Here is a 19,894-nt window from a genome sequence, read left to right on the forward strand (position 1 = left end):
CAGGGTAAACACTGTTAATTTGCTAATCAATCAGGAAAATCTAGTCCTCAAATCGCATTTCCCCCACTTAACAGTGAGGTTACTTGACTTCCCATTCCTGTAGCCTCCTCGGCCATGCTGATTCACAGTTGCTCTTTCCCTCCCACTGACCACATGCCTGGGCTTACCCAGAATCCTCTAGCAGTTTCTTCTTCTGGAAACAGTTGAGGAACGGCTGAGTAGAAAGAGCGGCCAAACCATTAGTCTCCAAACGATCCTGACTCACCTGTTCTGTCGGTGTCTGGGCAACAGAAAGTTATTCAGCTGTTTCAGATGTTCAGATGTTCAGAACTGAGCACACGCTCCCTAAATGTGTCTTCACTGTAACGGAGAGCCCATGGACCTCTCCCACCTGAGACCTGCAGAGAGGGCGGTAAGCGAGTCCCGTGGCACTGCCATCAGAGCCCTGCATCTTGTCCCAACTCCACAGGGCAGCGAGAGAGGGGAGATCAGCCACCTGTGCTGGCAGCTAAGGCAAGTTTTCTCCAGGAATAACTTGGTGGTGTGAAGAGGCTCTTCCGGGATAACACGAGAGGAAAAGGTACATATTCTTCAAAGGAATGGTCAGGAGAAAGGTGATGTGAAAGCAAGAAAAGTCCTGACCTCCCAGCAGCCGCTGACCATGTGTGATCAGGGAGTTTTTCTTACTGGCAGTGAATGTCAAATGAACGCCAACGCTACCTTCGCTGACTACAAGGAAAAGGAAAAGTGCCCATTACTGTGTCTGATGAAAAGCCACACACAACCATCTACTTTCCATGCAAAACTATCTACATAAGCCAATTAATGGACCCTCCTCCCACATTTCAAATCCAGTCACTATGACTAAAAAGTATCCCTCTGGTGAGAACTACAGAGGACAACCGACAGTTAGAGGTAACAGTTTCTCTAGCTAGGATCCACTTCCCTCTCTTCCACTCCCCATATCTGAAAAAACCAACTCCAAATCTCCTGGTTCATTAAGATGCCTCCTCCTGAACCTTAGCCAACAGACAGGTCCCATCATCTTGGGCCTCCTCGGACCGTACACCATCATGGCAAATCACTGCTTTCCACTACTGTGAGGACACCTACTTATGCCTGGCACCTCCCGCAAACATTTGCACACGCTGAGGATAGGAATTTAGATTTTTCTACCATTCTTTTTTTAATCCCTCCTCTGAAAGTGCCTATTACCAAAAGCTACCTAATAAGAGGGTTTAATACACATTGGCTTAATACACTGGAAGGAGACAAAGGCTGTATAGTAGGAAAAATATTGCAATGTCAATATTAAATAGTATATTCATAGTGAAAACATTTTACATTTCTCAATGAAACAGGACAATGAAAACAAGACTTGAAACACAAAATTCAACTAAATCACATGCCACTTCATTCTTATAAACTTGTCTTTTAAAATCCTCCCTACAATTTTCACCCTGTACACAACATACAAAAGAGGCTCACTCGCATCTACTCTGAACCAGTTAAAAAAGGTACCCTTTAAAAGTCATCTTTGCACGTTCTACAGCCACATCTTATCCTAGGAGAATAAAACTTAATCATATTTGCATAAATATAATATACTAGAGGCCCAGTGCATGATTGAATCATGCACGGGTAGGGTCCCCTACACGCTTTCGCTTTTCGCGGTGGAGCTGGGTGCCTGTCCGCTGGTGCACCAGGCCCTTCAGAAGCCTCCCCCTGCGCCTCTCAACAGCCAGATCCTCGGCCGCTGAGGGGGGCTGCCGCGGACACCTGGCTACCCCGCCATTGAGAGGCGCAGCTGGGTGTCCGCGGCAGGCCCCCGCCCCCTGCGCCTCTCAACAGCAGGGTAGCCCGGATAGGCCACCCCGAGTCCCGCCCCCCAGCCTCCCGCCGCCCAATCGTGGGCGTAGCAGAGTGATGGTAATTTACATGTTACTCTATTATTAGATAGGATGTGGGTTAAGATGAGGTTTTAGTTACAGCTATAACTAAATTCATAAATTTAGTTCTAACTTATGAAAATATAAATAAACTTAAAATCTGCTGAAAATGCTCTTTTCTACCAATGACAACTATACAACATTTTACTCTATTTGGGTTTATTTGTTTTTTTATCCTCAGCTGAGGATATTTTTTCCATTGATTTTTAGAGAGTGTAAGGTAGGGGATTGGGAGAGAGAGAGAGAGAGAGACATCGATGTGAGAGAGATATCGATTGGTTGCCTCCCACATGTACCCTGACCGGAGATGGGGAATGAACCCGCAACCCAGGCATGGGAATTGAACTGGAGACCCTCCAATGCGAGGGCCGACGCTCTAACCATTAGGCAATGCTGGCCAGGCTGCTTTTGGCCTTCTCAGTATGCTTTTCCACCGGAGTTCTCCTAATCCCGTGGGGTTGTTACACTCGTGGACTGGGCTGTGTTTATGGCTCTGATGGTGTGTTGAATGCTGCTGAATGCTGCTGACTAAGGTTTCAGACATGTCCAGCTGGTACAGAGATTGCTGGTTACCTAGGTCAGCTTCCATTCTCCTTAATAACGGAGCCTCTGTATTTACTGGAGCACAGCCAACCCCAGCCTCCCTGGAAGCTTTATGTAAACCAACCCTGTTAGGCAGGACTAGCAGCAAAGCTCTAGAATGGGCCTACCTTAGCGTTTGCCTGTGTGCCCCCTCCAGCTGCCTGGATGTAGGGAAGAACCAGTTTCCCCAATTCACTGCGGAGTACCGGTAATACTTTTAAAAATACGTAAAAAGACCGTGCCAATGCCAAATGTCTATGAAAGTTTCTAAATGATTATTTCCACTTTCCGTACTTGTCTCATGGTGGCCTAGTAACAGCTCGGCCATGGGCCATGACTTGAATAACACTGTCCGGGAGCAGGAGTCTGACAGCTGCAGCTGCAGCGGCCATGTGACCATGAAGAGGCCTGGAGGAAGGAAACCTGCACGCAGGACAACCGAACAGACGCAGGAAACTGGCCACCTGAGAGTCACGTGTGGGCCAAACCTGGATGACACCTCATTTTACCTGAGAGTACAGACCTTTCACCACTATGACTCTGGGTTTTTATTACATGCAGCCAACCCCAATAACTGATACAGTATTTGCAGAGCACTGTAAAATCTTCAAAGCACCATGTTACCTCTTTTCATTCTCACAGGAGAATAACTGTGGCGTAAGCAGAACACAAATTCTCAGTCCCACAGACAGGGAACTACTCTCCTAAAAGAGGAAACAGCCTGCCTGCAGTAACACAGCACTGACAGCAGAACTGAACCCAGAAGCTGAGCGGCTACTCTCTCCAGGAGAGCAATCTACCTCTCAGTGAAGTACAATTACTTATCATGATCAGAAGTAAAATAAGATATAAATGATCAGTGGTGCACTCACAATAAATTACATAAAGTGAGTATGCCACTGGGTAGAAAGATGCCACAAAAATGCCATGGTCACCTAGTGAAGACAAAATCCAATTTAATGGCTACAGTCTGAGTATATTGCATTTTTACAGTCATAACAAATGTATTTGTACAAAGGAGATGAAGAGGTAGAAATCACAGGCAACCTATAATAATAAAAGCGTAATATGCTAATTAGACCGGATGTCCTTCGGGATGAAGTCGGGGCTGCGAGGGAAGCCCAGGTCCTGGATGTCAGAGGGAAGCCGGCGCCGGCAGCCGGGGGAAGGAAGGCCTACTCTTGCACGACTTTCGTGCATTGGGCCTCTAGTTTTATAATAATTTAGCCAGCCACATAGCAACTAATACAAATCACTTTAGTTTAGGTTTAACAGAAACCCTCAAACCCTAGTCTCAAATACAAAAGTGAAACACTAATATCCTATCTGGATATGAATAAAATTTATCAATAAGTAATATATTTCTTAAAAATATTTTCAGTCATAATGTCAGGTAATAATAATATACTGTCTTTGAATATAAATAAGACTTCTGAGAATCACTGTATCAGATGAGTTCTGTGCTTTCCTTCAATGGTGAAAAAGTCTGACACAGAGACATCCCCATTCGCTTCCCAGGATACCCTCGTGAGGAAGTGTATTATTAAGAAGCCGATGGTTAGGATCAGTCATTTCATCTGTGGTCTAATTTTTACTTGGATAAATTTTCTTTGCCTATGTGGGTATCAAATGTTTTATTTCATCAGCAACAACCGCTAAAATAAACTATTTCCCATATCAATATTTATCTGTTAAATATTAAATTAACAGGCAAGTCATACTTTTCATTAAATGCAGATTAAAAGGCTCTTCTGCTGTCCTGAATATTTTGTTGCAATATTTTCTGAAAATTAGAAAAACACCCACAAAGAAAATTAAGACATGAACTTTTATATAAATATTATTACACACATTTAACTTCTCTAATTTTCTCTCTAGATATTAACTGCCAAAGAAAAAACACATTTAACTGTTCCTAGTATATAAACATATTGCAAAACTCCTCAAGGATCATCAGTGAGAATGAGTTCTTAAAAGAAATACCTATCTGTTAGTGTACTATACAAAGAACAATTGTGGGTAGGGAAATTATAGAGATACAAGCATAGCTGTAAATCAGGGGTCCTCAAACTTTTTAAACAGGGGGCCAGTTCACTGTCCCTCAGACCGTTGGAGGGCCGGACTATAGTTTAAAAAAAACAAACTATGAACAAATTCCTATGCACACTGCACATATCTTATTTTGAAGTAAAAAAACAAACGGCAAAAACACCCGCATGTGGCCCGCGGGCCGTAGTTTGAGGACGCCTGCTAAAGAGATACAGGCATAGCTATAAATGTACAATATTCACCCGCTCAAAATAATACAGGAGAGAAAAAAGCAATCGCTAGCTGCCAACCACACGCAATCCTTGTGGCGTAAGGCCGTGGTGGAGAAGGAAGGAAGCTCTGGAGGGCTCCTTCAGGGGATGATCCTCACAGTTTATACCAGGCTCAGGGATCAGCAACTACAGGCCCGCAGGCTACACTTTATCTTGTAAATACAGTTTGACTGAGACACAGCCACAGTGTCAAATACTGACTAGGGCTGAGTTTGGGTAGTTGCCACAGAGAAGACAAAGCTGAGACATTTACTATCTGGCCCCTTACAAAAAGCTTGCCCCCCGGGGTACAAAAAGCATCTGTCAATGAGTAACAAATGTTGGTAGTCACCTACCTGAGCAGCTGGCACTTCTCTGGAAATAGGTAGAAATGAGCCTTTTGTTTCACAAACATCTGGTCAGTCAGTTGTTTGGATGTATGTGCAGTTTTAGTTCATGAGATAGGAGTGCCCAGAAAAAAAGTTGACCCAAACACAAAACCTCTCCAACCAGTAGGCCAGACACAAACTAGCTATCTCCCTTATAGAGAAAACATAATTTGAATAAGAAAACAAATTTATCTAATGAATTCACTTCAGAGATTTATGATATGGTGTGGACCTTTGGAAACAATGCTGACACAGACAGTGTATCAGTGTTCAAGTACCAAGGCTCCCAAAACGACCTAAGAGAAATTCAAGTTCAATATTCCTAAAGGTCATGTTATTAAACATTACAATGCTCATGGTTTGCATCAGTTAAAAGGGAAAGTTAACTGGGTTTCACCTCTTATTGCTTCCATTAGCTGTTAAAATAGCAAGTGCTTTAACTATTTAATTGTTATGATGCTAATTTTTAATACATATTTTTATTGATTTCAGAGAGGAAGGGAGAGGCTGAGAGAAACATCAATGATGAGAGAGAATCATCGATCCAGCTGCCTCCGGCACATCCCATATTGGGGATCAAGCCAGCAACCCAGGCATGTTCCTTGAGCAGGAATCAAACCCTGATCTCTTGGTTCATGGGTCAATTCTCAACCACTGAGCCACACTGGCTGGGCCGATACCTTTACTCTTTCTGTACTTTTTGTTACTTTTCCCTTGGTGGGATTATGTTCCTGCTTTTTAATAGTTTTCATGTAAATGCCATTTTTTCGGAGGCATGTTTTCATGGCCCCTTTTGGGGTACATTATCAGGGTCACTAAGTTGCTCACATGCAGGAACACTGTCTTTGATTCTTGGGTTCCCCAAGAAACAAGCAGAATGTGTCATTTCATCCAAGTAGGAAATAAGACAAAAGGTTGTCTAGGTATGAGCCTTCTGCCTTTCTCCCCAAAATATAGAAGGGCAATAGGTCTCCTTTCCAATAGAGCAGTATACGCAGAAGAATTCCATCTTCACTGAAGGCAGCGTAAGAAAACAAGGTGAAAACTTAACATGTGTTCTCCAGATTATTGACAGAACGTAAGTGTGTGTTCTAGATTTCCTCACTGGGACTGGAAAGTGTACAGCGAATCCACCTACTGTAATGCCACTTCTCTCTCTCCTGGACAGATCACCATCCATGTCCTTTACTTACTCATTCAACCAAAATGAACAGGACAGAAGTAGGAGCTATGAATCTGGTTGGGTAAACAGGAAACAAATGGCACAGAGTACACCACAAAAAGCAGCACAACAAAAGATCACGCCGGGAGGAAAGACGCACAGAAGAAGAAATAATGAACTATCAGAGGAAGACCAGGCTGCCTACAACTAGTGCCAGATGGTTTTCTGTGTTTTTTTCCAGATGGGTCTTGAAGGGCACTTCCGGCCCCCCAGCTCATACAAAATCATTGGGTGGGATGCAATGTTCACAAACAGCATCTCCCTCTCCACAGCTTCTTGCACACTAGACTGCAGCCTGACCTCACCTCTCCGCAGTGAGCTCCCCACAGCACAGCCTCTCCACGGCAGCTGTGCACTGCTGTGTCTGGGTCCCAGGAACATAAGCCAACAGGCTCTGAAGTCAACCATACAGCTTTCAAAGACCTCGCTCTCTCCACCCTTTCTTCATTAGTCTGCATTCCTTCTCACCTCCACTCTCAATAAAGCAATTTTTTTAAAAAATATATTTTATTGATTTTTTACAGAGAGGAAGAGAGAGGGATAGAGAGTTAGAAACATCGATGAGAGAGAAACATCGATCAGCTGCCTCTTGCACACCCCCCACTGGGGATGTGCCCGCAACCAAGGTACATGCCCTTGACCGGAATCGAACCTGGGACCCTTGAGTCCGCAGGCCGACGCTCTATCCACTAAGCCAAACTGGTTTCGGCAATAAAGCAATTTTTAAGTCTGATCAGTTTTCCAGGAAAGCAGAAGTGTACTTTTACACCACCTCACGTCATGGTTCCACTACAGGGCCTGACATCTCTTAACAGGGTTTTGTCGGGCTGACCACGCTCTTCCTGAGTCGGAATCAAAAAATCTTTCATCAATAGCATTGTCTCCACCAAAAGAACATAAATCTATCACAGCACCAATTTTGAAACACTGAGGTAGAGTCTTCGCTCCCCTCAGTCTGTAGGACAGAAGGCTTCACACTTCACCAGGAAGATTCCAACTGTGCCAGTCCAATGGACAAGCCCGATGCTGCTTCCACGTGCCAATGCCTCCTGCCTAACTTCTCCCAGCCGGTGGGTAATGGCAAAGCACTATCCACAAAGGCTCTTCCTGCTCTTCACCCCTCCCTGTGTCAGACCGAGACCAGAGCACTGCCAGCACTAAGACAACACAGCGCTAGTTTCTTTTCTTTGCCACTGAAGCTCACAGATGGGGTTGTTTTCTTTTGCAATCGGTTGCCTGACATCACACCAGCCACTTAACAGATTACACCCCAACCCTGTTAAAAGCTACATAAAAGGAAGTCAACTTCTCATAGAAGGGCTCCATCAACTGACTGAATAATTTTAATACAAAATGCCTTGCAAACATCCCTATGCTACTGACAAATCACCAGCTGAGACAAATCCCAGATAATGAAACATTGCAAGAATGGCTCTTGTTAATAATTTAGCCCATCAAGGAGCATTGATTCTTATTTTCAGCAGAAGGAAAGAGTGTTATTTTCAGCTTTATAGCTCAGTGACATCAAGGAATTGCATCTCAATGCCTTTCCTGTCACGCAATCCTTTAACTGTCACCTATGCTTTGTTGTCATTCCTCAGTCCATTTCTAGAAAAGCCCTGGTTTCATGGATGAGTCTTCCCTACTTAACCCACAGGAACTTAATCCGCAGCATTGCAAGTTCTACAGATCAAACATATCTGTCAATTATCCTCACCAGCTGCTTTTCTTTTGAATAATTTTTACAATGCATCAGATATCTTTATGCATTCTCATCTTGTTTGTTAACAAATCTGCTCAATTTCTTAAAAGCAGATTGATGTTCAATCATAATGTAAGTGTGCCAATCTATGGACATCTGTGGACATTTCTAATACATCCAAGATGCTACTAACAAAAGAAAAAACCAGGGAGAAGCAGTAGGTAGCAACCACTCACTATTTCTCCATCCCAACATGGACGGTCAGAAAGCTCCTAAACTTTCAAGGAAAATGAACTAAGTATTAAATTTAGCAGTAATACTAACTTATGAGTATTCCTGCATCTTTATATACCAGAAAAATACTCAAAACAATTTTAGACCGAAAACAAGCCAATGATTTATGATTCAAGTACAAATCAAACTGCTCTCATCATGACAGAATGTTCTACTCGAGTCACACTACCTAATACCCCACTACGTCCCTCAGCTTTCATTAAGTTGTGGACAATGAGCTCTGCCCTCCAACTGAGTGTGTGAGAGTGGGAGCTGGGGGCAGGGCAGGTATTTCTGCTGCTAATTTGCCTTTGATGTGATTCTAAAGCATCCCTCCATGACTCTTGGAATCAAGGTACCGTAATCCCAAGGGCTTCAGGTCCAAGGTCCCCACACACATCTATTACTGGACACCAAAGGCATTTAGGTCCTGCTTTTCCACCCAAACTATACACTGTTACCAGGCCCAGGGCAGTGCAGCAGCACTCTCCACTCGATTCAGGCATCAAGGAGAGTCATCATGGTCAACAGGCCGCAGCCATGGGCAGCAGCCTCACAACACGTTCCTCGGTGTGGAGATGAACCGTTTTCTGTTGTAAGAGCACAGCCCTTCTAATAAAGATTCCAAAGGCCAAAACCAGCTTTATGGACCAAACATCAAATAAATGAAAACAGTAACATATTAAAATAGCCTTGTACTATGTTAGCTGAAAAACTGATATGCAAATGTGTACAAGATGTATGTTGTATGAGTTTCACAAGCCCATGAGAATTCCAACAGGTTAGGGAAAAAATCTGACTTGAGCTGTATGTTGCTATCTAATCATTAAAACTGTAGCAGCCAAGATTACTCTCCTGGCCTGCACCTCTCTCGTTTTCATAGGAGATGGAAGACAAAGGGGAAAGACACCCAACGGTCACCTCCTTCTAGAAAAATAAAATAAACATGCACACTAGATTTTTCTGGCTAGTATTGGCCAATCTTTCTCCTGACTGTTTTAAATGAAATACTCCCTCTGTTGATGGTCCCATTCAGTCACATTTAATGTACGCCTTTTTTTAATAAATCCTTATCTAATTTTTTAAGTACTTTTTTTCCTGTCTCATAAATGAAGCAGACTATTAACTCAATTGTTATGGGGCAACTTTTCAGAGTCAGGAACTGTTCCAGGTGCTGCAAACAAAAAGGTGGATGAAATGCTGCCCCTTCGTTCAATCTGTCCACAAACTGACTATAGACATAAAGTAGCCACATGATGTCAGGGACGCTGGCTGGTTGTCTCCCGAAGAGGAGCAAGAGATGGGGAGTTGGGGGATAAAGAGGACCAATTTTTATTTTATTTTCAATGTGTATTTTACAGTTTTAATATACTCATCTTCTGGATTCTCTATTTTATAAATTCATGACATACAATCAAATAACTAAGTAGTCCTACCATAATTATCACAAGCTAGTAAGTAAATAAGATAAACGCAATACGCTACACGTGTGCCAAGTAAGAGCCAAGTCACCTCGTGGAAAAGGGCACTGAATATAGGGTTCTCAATGATGACAGCAAAAATAAAAGCAACAGAAAAACGAAGTCATCACAAGGACCCAGTAGTCTTAGCATGCCATGTATGACCCCTAGTCCCTAAGATCTGCACCCTAAGCCATCAGGCACAAATTTATGTCAAAAGTGGCTGTTTCAGTTCAGCAAAGCATCATCATCCATTCTATTTAATGTTGGTAGCTAAAATTTTATTGGTTTTATAGTTTTGTCTGAATTAATTTATAAACTGTCTCTTAAAGCTGTACTGGGGATATAAACAAGGAGATGACACCTAATTTGTGTGTTGGAGAAGGTGGGAAATTAAGTAATATGGGAGAACCACTCAAGTCATTCTTGTAGGTTCATAAGACACTCAGGTCCTGGAACTGCACCAAAAGCTCTCCATCCTGCAAAGGACATGACCAGATCTTCATTTATAACGGTCACTGGGGTGGAAGCCAGACCTCCGTTCGCTAAAGCTGGCTGCTCATCAGAATCTCCTGGGGAGTTCTTAGAAAAAACTACGGATTCCTGGGCCCTAGTCCAGAACCACTGAAATAAAAACCACTTTACAAGTGAGGAAACTGAGGTGCAGAGAAATTAAGTAATTTGATCATTAGCAAATGTTGCCAACATGAATCAAGCCAATATCATAATTTCAACAGTAAAAATTTGTATTTTTTAAAACACATACATGATCTATTTCTTCCAAGCAGCTTTTCTCTCCCTGGAGCCTAAAAATGGAACAAAACACCATAACAGATTTTTCCTCTTACTACAAAAAAAAGTCTGAAAATTCATAATGTTCTTGCGTTGCTACAACAAACAAAAAAAAACTGAGGGCTCAAAAATTATCTTCCACCCCCCACCTATCTCTCTCACTTTTTCTTTCTTTCTCTCTCTCCTTCTTTCTTTCCTTCCTTCTTTCCTCCCTCCCCTCTCTCTCCCTCTCTCTCACTTTACTAAAAATTCTCAAATTTGAATTAATGATAGGTGAGTGCTGATCAATTTTTCAAAGACAGTGATTTAGTTTAAGTACAAAAAAATTGTTTTTTAAAGGTTGACATTCTGCAACTGCCCCAGAGAGTCAGGCAAAAAATAATCAATAGGTACTAATAGATGTTGAAAACTTGGTGAAGAACAGGAAGGATATTTACATGGTCTCAAAGTTCCTCCGTACAAATTACTTACTGATTACAAAGGGAAAGTTAGTAACTTATCCAAGTGATCAAAGGTAACATCACCAATAATGTGACAAGCTGATCTCATGTGTCCTCTGATGTAAGGTGCTTAGGACACAATACCACTAATATAACAGTCCTGCCTGCAATGCATAACCTAAATCTAATAACTAGGAAACAGCGAACTACAGAAATCTGGACTGTCCACTTTAAAAACATGCCAATGTCATGAAACACAAATAAAAGAAAAGGAACTGTTCCAGATTAAAGGGGACTAGAGAGACACATAATTAATTTCAAGTGTGATGTTGAACTGGATACTAGACAAGAAAAACAAATTGCTATCAAAGGCAGCTGTTAGAACAAATGGCAAAACGTGTTTATAGATTAGATTATAGCATTGTATCACTGTTAAGTCTCCTGATTTTGATGGCTGTATGGTATCTATATAAATGCATGTCCTTGTTCTATGCAATATACTTTTAAGTACTTAGGAAGTAAAGAGTCAAGATGTCTGTCTGCATATTACTCTCATTCAGAACAATGGGATAAAAGACCTCAAAAACAGACTCACATAAATAGTTAGCTAACTTTGTCAAAGGAGCAAAGGCAACACAACAGAGCAAGGCAAGTATCTCAACCAAGGACGCTAAACAACTGGACATCAACATGAAAAAGAAATCTAGACTGTATGCCCTTCACCAAATTAACTCATCATGGATCACAGATCTAAATGTAAAATGCAAAACTGTAAAATTCCTAGAAAACAACATATGAGAAAACCTAGATGGCCACGGGAATGGTGATGTCTCTTCAGCTTTAATACCAACAGCACACAATCCACAAAAGCAAGAATTGGTAAGCTGGACTTCATTAAAACTAAAAATGTCTGCTCTCCAAAAGACACTGTGGAGAAAAGAAAAGGACAAGTCATAGACTAGGAAAAAATATTTGCAAAAGACACATCTGATAAAAGACTGTCATCCAAAATATACATGAACACTTCACACGACAATAAGAAAGTAAACAACTCAGTTAAAAAATAAACCAGAGACCTTAACAGACATCTCACCAAAGAAGCTATTCAGGTGGTAAAGAAGCATCTGAAAAGTTACTTTCACATCGTATGTCATGGGGAAATGCGAACTAAAACGACAGTGAGATACCACTGTACACCTGCTAGAATGGAAAATCCAGAGCGCTGACACCAAATGTTGGCAAGAATGTGGAGCAACAGAAACTCTTCATTCACTGCGGGTGGGAGACAAACTAGTACAGCTACTTTAGAAAACAGTCTGGTTGTTTCTTAGAAAACTGAACATATTCTTAGCATACAATCCAGCAATCACACTTCATGGTACTTACCCAAAGGAGTTGAAAAACTTATGTCCACACAAAAACTGACACACAAATGTTACAGCAGCTTTATTCATAACTGCAAAACTGGGAAGATGGCCTTCAGGGGGTAAATGAATAAACCGTGGTACATCCAAACAATGGAATATTATTCAGAGGGAAAAAGAAACAAGCTATTAAGCCATGAAGAGACATGGAAAAAATTAAGTGCATGTTACTAAGTGAAAGAAGCCAATATGAAAAGGCTTCTGTGTGATTCCAGCTACATACTGTATGACATTCCGGAAAAGGCAGAATTATGGAGACAGCCAAACAATCACAGGTTTCCAGGGATCAGGGAGAAGGGGGAAATGAACAGGCAGAGCACAGGATGTTAGGGCAGTGGAACTACTCTTTGTGAAACTGTAATAGTGGGTTCACGGCTTCAGAAACCTGTCTAAACCCATAGCATGTGCAACACAAACAGCATAGCTAATGTTCACTTGGGATGATAATGATGTGTCAGTGCATCTATACCTCTCTGGTGGGGGATGTTAATAATAGGAGAGGCTATTCGTGTAGGGGTGGGGAAGTTTGTGGGAAATCTCTGTACCTTCCGCTCAATTTTGCTGTGAATCTAAAACTGCTCTAAAAAAATCGTTTATTAAAAAACAAAAAAACAAGAGAAAACAAACAAATGAAGAAATACCTAACATTCAATCTAACTGTAAAACCTGAGACCAAAGATAAAAACAGAAAATACCAACTTCCAGGCATGAGACATAATCTATAGACTCTGAAAAGAACTGATTAACCTTAGGTGTATTACATGAATTTCACTGACAGCCTTGATAGTCATAAGAAATACTGCCACCCGAAGAAAGTACTATGATATCCTAAAATGAGGGGTAACACTACAAACAAAGTTAAACTAAACAAAACTGCAAGTTCACCTTCCACGGCATGGAGGGCCTTGGGATGTCTTTGGCAATTCACATTGGTAACGCTAATCCTAGAGCACTTGTAAAGCCTGGAACTTCCACATTTTTGCTTAGATATTTTTTGAACAATATGGAACAGCCCAAAAAAGGCAAGGCTGAAAGACCTAACAGTCCCTGTGCACAATAAAGGGTAATGCACTATGCCTGGGGAAAAGGGAGCGCAACAAAACTTAGACGCCGCCGCTGCATCTCACATAGACCTATGATTACAAAAGACTGCTTACATAGTAGGCGGTTTCATAAAATCATTAAGGTTGTTCAAATCTATGTTCTGAGAAGGTGGCATCATGCCCCTTTCGTAAAAAAGGAGATGAATACGATGGAAAGACAGCCATAAGAACAAACTAGCTAACAATTAGCTTTTATGGCAGAGCAGGGTATGAAAACAACTGTTCCAAGAGAAAGGAATTAATCAGGAAGCAGGATATACATTAGTTGGTTGGGTGTTTTAAGAATTTTTAGCCGTGGCCAGTGTGGCTCAGCTGGTTGGAGTGCCGTCCCATTCACGGAAGGGCACGGGTTCAATTCCAGTCAGGGCACATACCCAGGTTGCAGATTTGATCCCCAGTCTGGGCGTATATGACAACCAACTGATGTATCTCTCTCACACTGATGTTTCTCTCTTTCTCTCTCCCCGCTTCCCTTTCTCTCTCTGAAATCAATTAACACACACACACACACACACAAAACCATATCCTCCCATGAGGATTAAAAAAAAAACTTTTCTTTTTTTAAATCCTCACACGAGGATATTTTTCCCATTGCTTTTCAAAAAGTGTGGAAGGGAGGGAGGGAGAGAAAGATCAATGTGAGAAAGACACATGGATTGTTGCCTCCGGCATGAGCCCCAACTGTGGCCAGGGATCTAACCTGTAACCCAGGTACATGCCCTTGACCAGGAATTGAACCTGAGACCCTTTGGTGCGAGGGCCGATGTTCTAACTGCAGAACACACTGGCCAGGGCAAAAAATTTTAAGAATTTTTAAAAACTTGCTACATTAAAATTCAATAGCTATTAATCATCTTTCATTTAGGGTGGTTGGATGAATTCAGCATTTATATTGGCATTTTTTCTGAAAACTCAGTAATTTTAACACCTTTAACTACAATTAAAAGTAAAAGGCAGTAGTTATTTTTGGCATATTTAATGTCAACTGGGGAAGCCACAGTAAATACTGAAAAAATAGGCTATCTTCAGAAACTCTTGAATAGCTAAACAAGAAACCAGATTACAGTTCTTTATAAGCAGCAAATGGGTAGAAATATAACCACTCTACTTTTTAAATAGCATTTTATAATAAATGCTTGCTTTTCATTGTTAAATGGTACTGAAGTCCCAAGTATGAGAAGTACCAGTGTTAGAAACAATACTTAAAAATATTAAATGTCTTACATAAGCAAAAAATAATGCTGTTTTAACATTGGTTTGAGATACAGTCACAAAAGCTAAAACTAGGTATGAAGTAAAGGATTCTTCGCTTTTAAAGAAGTAAATGGCATACTGCATGGGCCGACCTGAAGAGCATCCATTACAGGCAGAGGAGATTCAGGAGGAGCAGTAGAAAGAGCACTGACAGGGACCCAGGAGGCCTGGCTTCTGGCTTGAGCGGCCCCATATGAACCAGGGTGGGTGGGAAAGTCATTGGGCCCTAGTTTCCCATCTCTGTTAATGGGCAGGTTTACCTACATGGGGGAATGGATTTATTCCAAAGGAAATGAAAACCCAATTTCTTACATGGACCAAGTTTTACCTGAAACAAACACACAGACTAACAAATCAGACTACAGGAATTACTTTTCAAATGTATATCATAGTTAACCCTTGAAAAATATGGGTTTGAACTGCACAAGTCCACTTAGACTCGAATTTTTTCAGTAAATACTGTACAGTTTTCTATCTGCAGTGGGGAGTCAGCAGATGTAGAGGGATGACTGTATACACTGATCCATGCCATTTTATATAGGGGATTTGAGCATCCTCGGATTTTGATATCCACAGGGGTCCTGGAATCAATCCCCCTCCTCCCCCCCAGATACCAAGGACAACTTAAGTTTTAGGGGAGTCAACGTTACAATGGATTTTTTACTTTAGGAGGGGACTGACTCCCACATTGTTCAAGGGTCAACTGTAGATGCTATTAAGATGAATGAAAAGAGAACTCACAGTAGCTGTTGGTCATGCATTTTTTTAAAAACAAAAGGACACCAAAGATATGACCACCACCAGTGCCAACAGGAAGACAAAATCTACTGATCTGAACAAAGGGTTCTCACACCACACTGTCAGCCCCTGTCCACTAGTTCAAGGTGAGGGTCAGCCTGTAAGCGCCCAGTGGGAGAAGCCCTCTACCACACCAAGTGTGGAGCAGCGTGTGAGCTCCGGAGCTTCCAGTACAGTGGAGGCAAAGGCAGGCATCGTGGCAGGGTCCCGGGAGAAGGCACCATGAGACCAGTGAAGGTCATGTAAAACCAGGGGAAGTTCATGAGTCCTGCCACTCACTCGGGGCAAGATTTTATACCAATGCAAACCTCAAGTTTTCTCATCTGCACAATTAAATAAAGATCACAGATTGTTGTGGAGATTAAATCGATCAAAAGAGTAGCAAAGTGCCTGGGCACAAAGTAAATGCTCAATGTTAGTTTACCTCCTTAACAAACAGCTAGCTGATTTGAGATTTTAAATTATCTACAGCTTTTAATCTTAATTTTTAGATTTTTTCAACATTTTAGGAATCTGATTAGCATCTATGGTTGAAAAGTATACTCTCTGCAGAAAATTGCTCATACATATAAGACCTGCCAAGAAATTTTAGGAATTTAATAGGACCTCTTAAACTCAAAGAGACTACCTAGGGGCCTATGTCTAGATTAAGAATGTCTAGAAAACTAATAAATTACTTAAAACCTGAATTTGGCCCGGCCAGAGTGGCTCAATGGTTGAGTGGCAACCTATGAACCTGGAGCTCATGGTTCATCCCAGGTCAGGGCACATGCCTGGGTTGTGGGCTCCATCTCCAATGTGGGGTGTGCAGGAGGCAGTTGATCAATGATTCTCTCTCATCATTGATGTTTCTATCTGTCTCTCCCTCTCCCTCACTCTCTGAAATCAATTAAAATATATATTTTTTTAAATTTTAAAACCTGAATTTGTATAACAAATATCTATGTGATAACAGAAAATGCTTAATGAATGCTTATATGTGGTATTTAATTATTTCAAGTAGCCAGTAATATTGTACTCATTTTCTAAGTGAGAAAACTAAGGGTGAGAGAGGTTGATTAGTATGTCCTATGTTACACAAGAACATGTCTAAAGAAAAAAAATATGTTCTCCAAAAGATAATGCACAAAAGCCAGTAAGTTAAAAGAATGACTGAAATAAAATAGCTCAACCCACTACCTTATTTATATTATATATGTTAGCCACTCAACAGAGGTCTTAAACACACAAAAATATATGACTAAAACATAAAAAAGCTCAATGACTAAATCCCCTAGCCAGCCCTGATCTCCCAAGAGGAAGAGGAAGGTGCAGCCAATAGAACTCAGCCCGCAGAGCGCCTCCGTGACGGTACAAATGAAACTGCATCCCCGTCAGTGGCTGCACCATTTCCGCTTTGGAGCTTCTTGTGCCATTCACACCACCTTACACTGCGATCATCGCTGCCCAGGCTATCAAGGATCTGGGCAATGTTTTCTTTGCCATCTCATCTCCCTCACTACCCCCGAACTACCAGTAAACACAGTACTTTTTGCTAGAAAACATCCAAGCTAACAGATTCTCAATAACATGTAAAAGTGTTGCCTTTCCAGTACAAATACTTTAAAAATGGTCAATAAGTTAGAAATTTATAAAATTAAATCTTATGAGTTGATACATCTATTAGTGTAGAAACACAGATCACATATACCTGAATACGCAAAGCAAGTTAAATTATGATGCAAGCAATGCCATGGTATAAAAACTAAATTAACAAAAATAGTCTATTAGCGAAGACATCTGGTGTATCATGGCAAGAAACATTAATGATATTGTCTGCAACCCTGTAATCAATTTTTCCCCCAGCAGCTCTCTCATTACACTGTATTAGATCTGTGTGCCTGCAGAATTTATGAGAGCCCCACACAAGGAGGGGTGGGAGGGAGTTTTGCCAACTGGATCCAATTCAGATCCAGCTCAAATGACTTTGGCAGCATGAAGCTTTGTTACAGAACAATCAATACAGTTAGCTTTCTGCAGCAGCATCTTGACTGAAAGATTTATCATCTTATTACAGAATCTTCTCAAGCCTTCATATGATGGTACCTGAGTGCACCACCAATCATAAACTTATTTAAATCCTCAGTGACCACAACACTTTCACTGCTAAAAATTAAATAGTGGCCATCACTAATGCTCACAGAACAAGTTTACTGTTATGGGGGAAAATTTCAATCTGTTTAGCAAATCCTGGTTGGTGAGTATTGTGGAAATGAAACAGTCTAACAGTGACATCCACACTGATTAGAGAATAAAGAAACAATTACCTGAACGCTAACAGCCACTTCTTAGATACATATGGAAATAAGATGGTAAAGTAAAGGCTGAAGCTTTTGAAGTAGGTAGTCAAGTCAGGACTCTGCTAATTTGTCCCTTAAAATGTCAGTGTCTCTCTTCAGGGGTTAAAATTAGACTTTTATCCACTAGTCTGGGTTTCATCGTACATTGTGAATGGCTATTGTATCAATAATCCCAAGGCTTCCACAGTGTGAACCTTTTTCTGGCCTAATTCTGGATAAATGACACTGCGATCACCCAAACATGAAGCTGTTGCTGTGACCATTATTCCTGGTTTTGTTACAATTATTAATATCCCAGCTCTACTGTCTCGGTCCTCTTCATTTTATGCATGGATGACAGCCTAGCCTCCTAATTGGAACTTCCGGTCTTTCCCCACTCCACGCAGCATTCTGCTTCCCAGTGAATCTCCTTAAGCAGTGATTTGCAAATTGGCTTGCAGGAAATAAAGAAGGCTGCAAAGGCTCTCTTCCGACTATCACATAAAACTTCACCTTTTCTAACCTTTAAGATCCTTTATGATCATATCCCCACCTGTGCCTCCCCAGTCCCACTAACCTGTGCTCTTCATTGCCGTCCGGTGGTCTTCTCACAACTGCCCGCTTCACCAGGCTCACAACCTATGTGCTTATAGGGACAAGCTGACACGGACACCGGAAGGCTCCGCCACTCTGCCTGGCCACATGTGACTGACGTATCAAAAACAGAGCCAGCTCCTCAAAACCGCCCGCCCTGCCTTCACAAAACTTGCCCAGTGCTATGGCCCATTTGGAGCACTCTCTCCTCTCAGTCTCAAGACAGGAACGTTCCACACTGCAATGGAACAATGCGTTACCATTCCCAGAATCTTGTACTGCGCGTGTGCATCTGTGATGACTATTCCCTTGTGTCATTTTCTGAGTATGAGTTTGAGCTCCATGGTCAGAGTCAGATTACATGCAAGAGAAAGAGAGGTCTTACATTTCTTCAATGGTTCACAGCAGCTGATCAGAACAATAACACCTATCTTTCAGAAAGCTTTACCACTAAATCCTCACAAATAAAGGAAAAGACAGGTGTGTACACAGCTTTCAGGAAAGGTAGGACAGAAGACAAAACTAGCCTCCGAGATCGTACACCGGGTCCTGAGTTCTAAGGAATAACCAACTAGGGACATGGCATCCTGCTACACCTCACACCCACATTACCACCAGGTAACAGAGGAATGAGCAGCGTCCAGCTGGGGGTACCATATCTACCCCCACCCCATGCCTTCAGTGTTTTAGTCTGCATCTGCCCTGCAGAAAAGCCTAGCAATACTCTACAAAACTTTACCTGCGAGGACAGCACCCAGCACATCCTGGGGAAACGCACATTCCAAACTTACCCCGTTTCCCCATTTCAGTTGCCAACATCCATACTCGCTGCTGATTGCCAGCTCCTGCTCCTTGCAGCAGCCCAGCATGCTCTCTGCTGGTGCCAATACCCTACCCTACCAAACCCCGCTAACGTCTGGAACTGTCCTAGAGGGGTAAGGTAAGTCCCGTATTTTGCTTCCTCTGTGCATGTACTTGTTACTCCTTTAAAAACACATACAATACAGCACATTTTTAAAGGGGCTCTGGGGAGGGAGGTAATATTCCTATTTTATACCCTATGGGATATAAAATATTGACAGCTTTTAAAAACGGGATTCTCCTTACCCCTACAGGCCCTCTCCCGGCTTCAGAAAGATGCTGTGGTGGCTGTGACGCCACCGGCAGAGAGCATGCTGGGGGCTCACACAAAGCAGGAGTTGGAGATCTGCAGCAGGCCTGGGAGGTGTGGACCTAAAAAAGAAAAAAGTTTTAAGTTAACACGCCCAATGTCCCCTCACACCCTGGTTACTAG

The 19,894-nt window shown here is 41.9% G+C and overlaps 1 protein-coding gene across 1 annotated transcript in view; it reads right to left on the minus strand.

Moving 5' to 3' along the window:
• RERE (arginine-glutamic acid dipeptide repeats) overlaps nt 1-19,894 on the minus strand; it is a 397,399-nt gene that overhangs the window by 185,623 nt on the left and 191,882 nt on the right. The window contains exon 4 of the mRNA XM_008151740.3: nt 19,708-19,833. Within this exon, the coding sequence (XP_008149962.1) occupies nt 19,708-19,833 (126 nt within the window). The remainder of the gene's footprint in view (nt 1-19,707; nt 19,834-19,894) is intronic.

Source organism: Eptesicus fuscus, chromosome 9, assembly GCF_027574615.1.
Source record: "Eptesicus fuscus isolate TK198812 chromosome 9, DD_ASM_mEF_20220401, whole genome shotgun sequence".
In the NCBI taxonomy this organism is placed as follows: domain Eukaryota; kingdom Metazoa; phylum Chordata; class Mammalia; order Chiroptera; family Vespertilionidae; genus Eptesicus; species Eptesicus fuscus.